The sequence below is a fragment of the Dermacentor variabilis genome, chromosome 3 (assembly GCF_050947875.1).
Source record: "Dermacentor variabilis isolate Ectoservices chromosome 3, ASM5094787v1, whole genome shotgun sequence".
NCBI classification, from domain to species: Eukaryota; Metazoa; Arthropoda; class Arachnida; order Ixodida; family Ixodidae; genus Dermacentor; species Dermacentor variabilis.
The window spans coordinates 162438698-162450776 of record NC_134570.1 but is presented as its reverse complement, the minus strand read 5'-3'; the positions used below and the strand labels follow the sequence as shown (position 1 = coordinate 162450776).

General features: G+C 48.1%; 1 protein-coding gene across 1 annotated transcript; it reads left to right on the top strand.

Moving 5' to 3' along the window:
* Positions 1-2020: 2020 nt before the first annotated feature.
* LOC142574872 (membrane metallo-endopeptidase-like 1) lies at positions 2021-11657 on the top strand. Its single transcript, XM_075683873.1, has 2 exons — positions 2021-2970; positions 11264-11657. The coding sequence occupies exons 1-2, from the start codon at positions 2021-2023 to the stop codon at positions 11655-11657; spliced, it is 1344 nt and encodes a 447-aa protein (XP_075539988.1).
* Positions 11658-12079: the final 422 nt, after the last annotated feature.

The window sequence follows — 12079 nt, the reverse complement described above, 5'->3', positions numbered from 1 at the left end:
TATTTAAAATTAGATATTCTATGCTGTACATTTCCCTTATTCATTTTTATTCGTCATATATGCTTTATCAGCTGCTCAATAAAGTAGTCCGCGCTGTTCCTACTTGCTCTCGTGTCGTTCCGCACTTTTCGAATCTCGCTGTGCCATTATTTGTTCATTGATGTGCTAATATGCTTGTTTATTCGTGTGCCTGATAATATATTATCCAATAATCCTTTATTCCTCCGCCGAGAAATAAATTAAGCCAATTGCATAAGGCATGCTGTAATTAACCTTTGCGTTGCGGCGTCGCATTGATTTGTGCTAGTAATTGTAGTTATAAGTTGTGTTCACAAATTCTTGTATATTGTGTAAGTTTTATAAATGTCGTAGTTTATCTGCTCATATGAACTTCCGACAGGAAAATGTTTCTTGATTACATCGATGTGTATTAACAATTTTAGAAGACGTTGCATGGCTTTTACCATTGATGTGTATTTGTGCAACCTAATACGCACAAACCACATATATATACCTCATTAAGTGAATTCACTTGTCGTTTGCCTGATCCGGGAGACTGAGGCTATGAAATTAAACTGTCTCCTTCAATGAGGTCTCGTAACTACTCAGTAAGGCTGGAACTTGAGTGACTAATTCTGCGAGGTCACCCGAACTTTCTTCAAGTGCGAACGTGATTAAAGGTTATATATATTTATATATATATATATATATCAACTAGGAGGAGCGGTGTGTCCGGAAAGCTGGTCGGGCTCCTGCTCCTATCCCCCCCCCCCCCCCAATCCCCTGGAACAATAGAAGCTTTCCGTCTATGGCTGTCACAACAGCATTAGTCAGAAATTCGTGAGCGCAGGGGAAATTCTTCCGAGTAATTGGCTCAACGTTCACAGCACACGTCACCTTGAAAAGAGACTCGACGAACGCTTAGGTTGGAAAGCACCACGCCACCCAAGGCCGTGTGGACGAATATCTAAGGCTGCAAGAACAGCGGCCGTAGCTTCGTTGATTGGTGGGGGCGCAGTGAAATTCCCTTGGCCCGATTCGCTGGACGATGAATGTGAACAATACATTATAGAGTTCTGAATAGCCAAACCGCGACGATCACCGATCCGCAGAACATAAAGCCGATTCGCAACTCCGTTACCGAGAAGATGGTGGACGCGGCCACTGTAGACAGATCACTACGCATTTTGAATAACCTTTTAAGCAAAAATCAGCTTAAATTCCTCTTTATTTTTATATTTTCTTGCAGGCTCCACGCAGCTCTCAGGTTGTCCTAACTGCAACAGGTGTGTCAATCAAGGTGCAGCACGTGACCCTTATGATCGTCCTCATTCTGATCGTGACGGCCGTGACAATCGTCATTGTGTTTCTGTTCGCACGAGGCGGCAAATCACCACCATCGCCACCGTTCTGCAAGACTGAGGACTGCCTCGCCCACTCGTGGCGCCTCTCTAATGGACTAAACCGCCACCTCGATCCATGCCACAACTTTAGCGCCTACGTCTGCTCCGCTTGGTCGCCTCCGAAAGGCTACCTAGAGTACTCCAACTCGGCCATGGATGACGTAAGGAAATTGTGGTTTCCGCATTTCTACAGCGTACTCAGCGAAGGAACGAAAACCATTAGTGTGGGCCGCAAACCAATGGCCATGTACGAGTCCTGTATGGGCAACCGATCAGAATACGGCTCGAACTTGGACATCTTCTGGAAGTTCCTGAACGAATGTAGACTATCCTGGCCAGAGCAACCCGCACCAAGTGACACCAGCGCCCTCGACGTACTGATGACGCTAGCATTCAAGTGGCAGGTACCGTTATTCTTCCAAGTGCGCGCAATGCGGTTGTCCCCACCGAATTGGCGTTTCATATTAGAGCCCAGTTCCCTCATACCAGTTTTGTACCGGCAGCATCTCATAGTCAAAAGCACTGGCGGATACGCGAAATACTGGGCCACGTTTTTCTACATCCTTAGCCGAAACTACAGTAACTATCGGGTCGACACAAAGCTTATCAACAGGGCTATGGTTATGGAAGGTGACGTCTTCAGAAAACTGCTGAACGCTAGGCGTCTTCCGGTAACCGAACCAGCTCTGGTGCGAATCGCTCGAATCGGACCCCTCACTCCGCCGCTGGCCTCCAAGCTGTGGCTACGTGCCTTCAGGCAGACCGAGCTTCAGCCTGAAGTGATGCCCAACGACCAGGTTTTCGTAGGCGACGTAGAGTTCTTCCGGACTATGGCTACCGTGATGTCATCGTACAGAAAAACGGAGCTGCTGTCCCTGATCGCCTGGTCTTGTGTGCAGCTGTTGGCTCCGGCAGCGGATATCCAGCTGCTTGAGAATCGGTACGATCATGGCATCACCATATATCGGCCGTACTTCTGCGAGCGATTCGTCGAGGCCGCCTATCGTCTCCTGGTGGTTGCGCTCAGCTCCGTGTCGCGCTTCACGCCAGCACAGCGCGCTGACATCAAAGCAGGTTTCGACAGCTTGGTTTTGGCGGCTGCGGACGCGGCCAACGCAACGCAATGGCTGGACATTGAGAGCCGGAAGCTAGCGGTCGAGAAGCTGCGTTCGACTCGACTAAAGCTGTGGCCCCCCGAGCGTTACCTGGAAAACGACGTGCTCGAGCGCATGTACAGCGATTTTCCAAGCACTGAACTTTCATTTGCCGAGTACTGGGTGAAGACGAGCCGCTGCGCTGCTAAGATGCTTGACCCGCACGCTGACATCGACGTCTTCAGCTTCGCGGTCAACTATGCGTTGCCGTACGTGCTCTATGATGCCTCAAGCGGCAATGTCAAGGTGGCCGTGGGCGCGATTACTCCTCCCTTGTACTACCCTGACGGGACCGAGGCCATGTTCTACGGGGGTCTGGGCTTTTCCATGGCACTCAACCTGGTCGCGTCCGTAGACAGACAGGGACTGCGGTGGCACCCGAACGGTACATTCGGCCACTTCTTTTTGTCCAGGTAAGCTTTCCGTTATTGATGCGGAAATAGGTATTCTGTATTCCTTTTCTTTAATCGCGTTAGGCCTCAAGCACACCTTACAGATTTAAGTATTGATGCGTTGAGTCATTAATTTCGTTAAAAACCCCATGGCAGCACTAGGAATATGAGAGACGCCGTTCAGAAGCGCTTCGGATCTATCTAGAGCTCCTGGGAATATTTAAATAGGAGCTGAACAGTCTGTCGAATTCAATAAGACGCTCATATACGGATGCGGGAACCTTATAAACTATGAAGTTAAAATTCGGGGGGGGGAGATTTTTCACTTAGGAGCGACGCAATCATCGGTTAAAATTGCGCTGTAGCTCCGCCCCCCGTCGAGCGCCGCGCGCTGCTGCTGACGCTGACGAGTAGTAGTAGTAGTAGAAACATTTATTTCGAAGGGAAAGAAGTAGTTGTCGAAGAATTTAGCGGCGGATGGAGAACTCATTTCAGAGCCCCTGTGGCCTGTGCTGCTGCCCTTGCGTGCTGTACCAGGCTGCGCTGGGTTGTCAGGTCCGAGCTGGACAGAGAGGCCTCGCACTGCTCCTTCGTTTGAAGTTTTCGTAAGTGCATGGGTTTGTCCCCCGTGCACCCCCCCGAAACATGGAAGGCGGTGGGGTGACCGTCGCACCATGGGCCGGTAGGTCTGTAGCGTTCTGGAAACAGAATGTGATATTTATACAGGTTGGGGAAAGTGTCCGTCTGGAGTTGTCTCCAGTCGCGGGCTTCCTGAGCAGTAAGTTTCTATGTGGTGGTGGTAGGAACTGGCGCATGAGACGTTGGTGATGGAGCCTAATATTATAAACTGACATTGGTTGACTATATTGGTTGAGTATATTATTGACATTGGTCGAAGTAGTGAGTGGTCGGGGGAGATTGTGTTTTGATCCGCTCGGCTAGTGTAACCTCGAGCTAAACCGTCAGCTATCTCGTTCCCTTCCAACCCAGAGTGTGCGGGGGTCCAAGTGATCTGGTGTTTAACGTGAGTGTTTGATCCTGGGCTGCTTTGAACAAGGTGGAGCAGTCTTTTATGGATTCTTCCTGCTAGGAGGAGCCGACAAGCCGCCTGCGAGTCGGTGATAATATGAAGGGATTGGTTGATAGCATTCCCGTGTTGTATGGCCAGTTCCATCGCAGCCACTTCTGCTTCCAGGACGGAGCAGTTTGATATGGTTAGACTTGCGATTTCTTGATGATTGGATCCCACCGCAGTTGCTACCACTGCATGTCCATTGGGAGGTCCGTACAAGGCTCCACCTACGTAGACGGCCCTCCCGCTTTCTCCCATTGTACGTCTTATGCAGTTCACCCTTGCTGTTGTTCTACCTTCGCAGGAGTGGGACGACATGTTCTTTGGGATGGGAGCTACGTGCAGGCGTGCTCTGTCTTCTGTTGGAATTTTAGTGGTAGATTGTATGACGCGTAAGTCCGCTGGGTAGCCGACTCGCTGAAGTATTAGTCTACCCGTTTCCGTCTTGAGTAGGCGTTCCCGCTGAGATAGGAGAAGTGCTTCTTGGATTTCGTCAAAAGTGTTAGGCGCTCCCAGAGCTTCAAGCTTGTGGTTGGCGGTATATGGTGGGAGGCCTAGTGCATTTTTAACAGCTGTCCGAACGATGCCATCAATTGTGGTTCGTTCTGCTTTAAGGAGTGGGAGATATGGAAGGCCGTAGGGCAGTCGGCTGATGATCACCGCTTGAACCAATTTCACGGTGTCTTGTGCCTTCATGCCTTTACGGGTTCTTGCCACGCGCCGTATCATGCGCGATACTTGTGTGGCCGATATTTTGAGTAATTTGATGGCGTGTGTGGCCTTGCGGTCAGATTGTAGCCAAATGCCGAGTATGCGGATGAGTGATACTTCTTGGATGAGTTCGCCTTGAAGTTTAATGTGGATGGGGTCTTGGGTCTTGTAATTGTACCCCTTGGTACGAATTACTTGGGATTTATCCGGAGAGCATTTCAAGCCACACTGTTGTGCTGTTGTTTTAACACAAGTTGCGGCTTGTTGGAGATAGTGCTCCTGCTCCGCGAGGGAGCCTGTCCTTGTCCACACCGTGATGTCTTCGGCATATAGGGTGAACCCTATGTTGGGTATGGCCTGTAATGCCCTAGCGACTCTGGTCATGGCGATGTTAAATAGGAGGGGTGATATAATTGACCCCTGCGGTGTGCCTTTGTTAGGCATAGCCTGTGGGTCAGATCGTGTTTCTCCAATGCCTATGGTGGCCGTTCAGTTTGTCAGGAACGTTCGGACGTATTCATATATGCACTCGCCGCAGTTGATGTTAGATAGCTCCTCGAGTACGGCTTGCTGCGATACGTTATCAAAGGCACCTTTGAGGTCGAGTGCCATGATTAGATGTTCCCCGCCTCTTGGTATGTTGGTCAAGACCTCCGCTCGGATAAGTTGGAAGGCGTCTTGTGTGGATAACCCCGATCTGAAGCCGATCATGGATGGGTGAAAGAGGTTGTTGTCTTCAATGTAATTTTGGAGGCGTTTCTGTATTACTCTTTCATAGAGTTTGCCCATACATGATGTAAATGAGATGCGTCGCAGGGCATCGATTGTTGGTCGCTTCCCTGGTTTGGGTATGACTATGATCTCGGCATGTTTCCACTCTGGTGGTAAGATGTTCTTTTACCACAGAGAGTCGTTGATATATTGGGTTAGCTTTTCGAATTGCTCCTGGCTGAGGTTGCGAATCATGGCGTTGGTAATTTTGTCAGCGCTGGCTGCGGTGTTCTTGGTGCAGGCTCGTGCGGCTGCGTATGCTCCGGATTCGGTTATGGGGGCGTCAAGCTCTTTGTTGGCGCGTCCTGCGTATCGCTGTGTGCATGGAGGAATAGTCGTCCCAGTTGCACCAATGTATTTGTCTTGTAATGCTTTTAATAAAGCTCCATCGTCGCCTGGCAAGATGTGAGCGATGCGTTTGAGAGTTCTGTTTGCTTCGGATTTCGATTTTGCGTGATCAATTAGGTTCCTTAAGACGGTCCATGTTTTTGAGGTTCCTAATGTCCCTTTGAGAGATTCACAGAACTGGTGCCAATTTTGGTGTGCCAATTCAGTGGCGTAGTTTTGCGCCTCTTCCGTGATGTTTGCGATTCGTAGGCGTAGTTGCCTGTTTAGTTTTTGTCGTTTCCACCTTCGTATCAACCGATGACGTTGATGCCATAGCTGAATGAGGTGTGTGTCGACTTCTGGAGTTTCTGGAGTACGTTGTATAGTCTCCGTGGTCTCTTCATGTGCCTTACAGATACCGTCAGTCCATTCTGTGATAGATGTGATCTTTTGACACTTGTCTGTGGTGATTGCACGGAATTGGGTCCAATCAGTGATTCTTGCTATGGCAAAATTTCTTCTGATTCTTGTAGTTGAGATAGAGGTGCTTATGATGCAATGGTCGCTCCCAAGGGTCTCCCCCAGGTTGGACCACGTAGCTTCTTTGACATACTTGACTACGGTGAGGTCGGGGCATGTGTCGCGGGTGACGCTGTTTCCCTCCCTTGTTGGGTATAGCGGATTGGTGAGCAGTTGCATGTCCAGCACAGTGAGTGCAACGCTGATGATGCGAGCGGAGACCGGAAACCGCGGCTTAGTGACGTCAACACGGGCGTTCCGCTCCTTCGCAGTCTCCACGACCGTGCCTGACTGGGCTTATTTATGCGTGCGTGCCGTCCTAATCTGCTTCGCTCGACCCTACATTCCTTTATTTGTTTGTATATAGGAGTGGTATTTGACGTGCGTAGCATCAATTGAACTTGTTGGCCGATCATGCCGGCGTTCCGTGCAGCCTACGCTTGCACGAACACCAGCGGCCGCGACGATGTTTCGATGTTCCATTAGTTCCTGCAAGACAAGAAGCTTTCAGCTAAGTGGGAGGCTGCTGTGAAGCGAAACAACTTCAAGCGCTCAAGAACAACAGTGTTGTGCTCTAACCACTTCCGTGACGATTACTACCGGAGTTTATCAATAATGCGTGCTTTGGGTTCTCCTGAAAAAAGAAATTGGCACGTTGAACGGAAGGTGCATGTTTATCTCCCAATCTTGACGCAGGTTTCATCGCCAAGCGCCGCGATTTCTTTATTCGCACGTGTGTTGTGAAACAGCCTGCATGCAGCTACCATAACGCAGTGCAAGCGTAAAGTTTGCATGTGTTGGTAAGCCTGCTCAAGCCAGGACGCTGCGCTCCACCTTTTCTCGCACACATACAGAAACCGACCATCTGACGTAGCTGACGGAATTCGCCGGCTACAAGTAGCGTGCGGATGGCGCGCTGATGAAGGTTCTATACTACACATGCTACAACAGCCGGTAAATTTTCCCGCGTTTAAACCGTCTATGTAGGTTGCCGACAGCTTTGGGGCAGCGCACAAATGCCGAAGATCGCATCACCGCTAACGTTCAACGAGGAGGCATGCAGGAACATAACACTACAGTTGTTTGCCCGGAAGCGTACTCACTGACTGGAACGCTGAATGCAGCTTAGCAAAAAACATACTCGCCAAAGAACATTTCCAACACAAGGGGATGCTAACACTTCGCCTTCGTTCGCGTGGAAAGCAGTGCTTGCACCAGCATTTTTTGCTTCATGGAGAGGCCGGCTCTTCGCACTCGGCTCGTACATGTAGTATGTACAAGTATGTACGTACGTGTAGTATGTACAAGTATAAACCCCTTGCAAGTGGTCTTGCACGCTACAGCGACAGCGCTACAAACGAGGCGATGGCTGTCGCGTTCACTCGTCGTCTGCAAGCCGAACTCCACGCGAGCGACGGCTTTGAACGAAGACTTCCCGGTATGAGGGCCGCAATATACGCTGCCGAAACTAGCGTGACGCATGCTTTATCAATTCAAGTTGATGTATTTTACTGAAGAAGGAGCATAAAACGTTTCTGAAGGTCTTGCACTAGGTTCTTATTTTCGCACGTATAAAATTCAATAGTTTGCTCGTTCCGTGCGACAAACAGTAGTATTTGAGTTATGTACATCCAGTTCCGGCTTCGCACTATTGGCTAGTCGCTCATAGCATTTCCGGGCAACGAGCGACGAGTTCTAGATTTCTAGAAACGAGCGATCGAGCGACCACACCGAGCGATCTGTTCAAGCGACGGCCCGTTTTGTGGCTCGAAGCCGTCGCCCGTCACCGTCGCGCGCAAAATCGCTCTCGTGGAGTTTGGACTTAACGCCGAACTCCTCAGAGAAACGCAAGCTCTCGAAATTTTCCATGACCGTCTCAGCAAAACACCACCAAACTACTTTGAACCGTGCTTCGTGTGTAGGGGCAGCAGACGGTCCGGACGAACGGCATTGTTGACGTCACGAGGCGCCCGACCAATCACAGGCGAAAACGAGGCGCGCGAGCTGGGCGTGTCTGCTGCTGCACTTTTGGTCGAAATAAAATATGTTTGCGCTTTCTTTCGCTCAATTTCGATGCGATAATCGAATTGAAAGGGTTGAAAACCACGACGTACCGCTCTTCACTCATTTTTTCTGGGAAAGCTTTCAGCTTCCCATTAATGGGCGCGTAAATGTAGATGCTTTTATTGTAAAAGCACTCCATTTTTGAAAATTTCAAAAAGGCAAACAGAGCAATTGTAACCCTTAATCTGAACTACTCAATGAGGCGTTAATTACTTCTAAGAGAAATCAATACATCTGATTGAACAATTAACATAATTACGATAATTACATTTTATTTGTAATTGTCAGAACATATTGTAGCCGGCGATTTCGCAAGGCATGTGCACTTTAACGAATTCTCAGGACTAAGCCAGTTTCTACACATTCATTTTCAAGGTTTCCAACTAAATGCATTGGCGTTCCAGTTACTTCTGTACTTCAGTGCATAAAACAGCAATGCCTTAAAAAAGTAGGGAGCAGCCACAGTGAATTCTTACCGCAAGTTTGACGGTGCATATGTCGGAACCTGTGCCACCCTCAGAATTTCTTTTATGTCAGCATGCATTGCATATACAGTGTGTCCCAAATAACTTGAGCCAATAATTCAAAACAGAAAGGCACGTCGGAAGCGAGTTGAAACGAACGCATGCTGTTTGCAATAGCCTATAGTAACTCAGACAATTTTGTTTTTTGCCTAGAACTCGCTAGCTAATTAGTTTGATTAGCCAACTTTGTAATTATTAGCGGAGAATCCCAAGTGTGACACGTAGATTTGTAGAGCACCTTCAGAAACTACCGATTGAGTTGCTCCCTTTACGATACGTCTCATGTAGTCCTTTCTTCCGGGTTGCAAAGAAAGCCCGCGAAGTATGGAAAAAGCTACGTGACGCAGCGGTTGCGCAGTGGTATCGTGCTGCTCTCAAGCGAGCGTACCGTGCACAACGTCGGCGCCCGTCGGATGACGGCGAAAATGCATGCTGCTGGCCGAGCCCTGCCGACGATATAAAGGAACGCCCAGCCGCTTCCTCGTCGTCAATCACGATGCACCTGACCTTGCTCACCGATCGCAGGCTCGAGAGCAGCACAATACCACTGAGAAAACGCTCCGTCACGTGTTTTTATTATATTTCACGGGCTTTCTTTGCAACTCGGAAAAAAAAAGGATTTCGTGAGACGTATCGGAAAGGACACAACTCCATCGGCGCTTTCTAAAGGTGCTCTACGAATCTGCCTATCATACTTAGAGTACTCGGCCAATAATTAATAACTTGGCTAATTAAACTTGATCAATGAGTGATTTTTGGGGAAAACAAAAAATTGTCTGAGTAACTATGGTCCATGGCGAATAGTATGCGTTCGGTGACATGCGCTTCCGACGCGCCTTTCATTTTAAATTCTTGGCTCAAGTTACGTGGGACACCCTTTATACACTCACTAGCTACAACTCGTAGATTTAAATATGTGGTGCCAAGAAATTAATCAATACGGTAATTAGCGTAATTACGCTAATTCTCCAATTAATCTTTTTCATTTCTCGTAGGAGTAATGGACCGCCTCATCTTGTGATTTAGGTCAAAGGTTATTATAAAGTCATGTTTTGGGAGGTTTTAAATACCGAAACCAGCATCTGAATATAAGGCAGGCCATAGTGTGGGACTGTGCAATAATTTTGACCACCTGCGGTTTACTAAACTGCGTCCAACGCTGGGTACACGGGTATTTTGGCATTTCTCCCCCATCAATATGTGGCAGCCACGGCTGGGATTTCATCCTGATGCTTAGCAGCGTAACGCAAAAGCTGGTAAGCAACTACGGCAGGTGCTAATGATTAGAATTGTCCTGTCTGCCACAGGCAGCATTTCAAAAATTGGCTGCAACTACAAGAAAAAGAACCCTGTATACGTGGCGTTCTTGCTTGTTTTCGTTTTTTGCACCATATCGTTTGTTTTTATTCACCCGTGAGAGATAGCGAAATTCTAGTCCTTGAGCTGGATTACTCCAAGCGGCACAATTTACTCGCACGAGAAATAGAAGTGCATAAAAGTTTAATTGACAGAAAATGAGTAAGTAACCTTTAGAATACTTAATTTACTACAGATATTGCCAATTAGGAGGTAGTGAAAAGTAGCGAAATTCACAAATTGTAGTCGGTGGGTTTGCAAGTCATATCCACAGTGCTAGCAAATGCTCAAGATGGCGCCGTAATATGCGTCGTTAAATTTGCGACAAAATGTATTGTTGCGCTTCTATTTTTATTAAAACGACGTTTTATACATTGAAGCTCAAACGTAACTGCGACGCCAATGTATTTTATCGCCAACTTCGGGATTTAAGTACTCAGAACTCGTATCATCCTCAAAATTCAGACCAAGATGGTACGTATTGCCATTTAACCGGCTACATATTAAATGGCAAGACGTACCAACTTGGTCTGAATTTTCAGGGTGATAAGAGTTTGAGTACCGGCTACAGTTCGTAAATTTCAGAAAGTGCTGTAAAACATAAGTATTTAGTGAGAAACCCGATTAGTCAAAGTTTGTTAATTAGTCAATTGTCCAATGCTATTTCTCTTGCGCGCAATGCCCAGTTCTTTGAGAAATCCAACTCAATGACTGCAATTATGTTTGATAGCCCAGGTGAATTTTAAAAAATAATTCTGCATTATCCAAAGAAAAACATACCGGGTATAAATTTGCGAGAGCATTTTTGCATTTCTTCTACATCAATATGCCGCAGCCGTGCCGATAATCATACACCTGACCTCCTCCTCAGCAGCAGAACGCCATATATCCACTGCAACACATGCCATTAACGACAAAGTATTTTTTTGCTGCGCTGATGTATCGTTTCAATGTCTTCAATCATCTACAGCTCTTCCGCGAAGGCCTTCGAGGAGAGAGACGGCTGCCTAGAGGCGCTTGACGGGCACGCCGCCAGTGGCGGAGACAACACCCAGAGCATAACCGGCGCGAGGGCCAGCATCTTTCCCGAGATCCCCGCTCTCGAGGTTGCCTACGCGGCGTACCGCCGCGCAGTCAGCAACAGGGGAGACGAAGCTCTTCAGGGAATTGTGGGGGGCTTCTCGGGAGACCAAGTGTTCTTCATGACACTATGCTACATGACTTGCACGCGACCCGATGCCGCGGGTCCGCACACAGTGGACTGCAACAAGGCGGTGCGCAGTTCGGAGGCCTTCGCCCGGGCATTTCATTGCCCGCCCGAGTCCCAGATGAACCCCAAGATGAAGTGCAAATTCTTCGGGTAAGACTCGGGCACTGTCCAAGGACTGCGAGACGACGTTCACGTGGAGTCGAACGACACACCTTCATGTGGCGTGTACACATACAGTTTTCTGCGCAACGTCGAAAGCGATGTCGTCGCCAGCCATGTACTACATACGCACTGTTTTATTTCGTTTCTGGACTGACGTTAAAAATCACGGGCTCTCTCTCTTTCTCAGAGGATTTAAATGTAAATACCTATGATATATTCGTTGTAAGGCTTCGTTGCGCTCTAGATTCAGTGTGAAGATTTTAATGAATTAACTTTAGACAAGACGGGTGCCACCTGACCGTAGCTTTCATTTTCTATATGCAAGTCGCGAGATGGAACGCTGACGCACTTTTTGAATGCTTAAGATATGCATAACGCGATGTGGTTGTCATTTCTCGAAATTTACAACGTTGC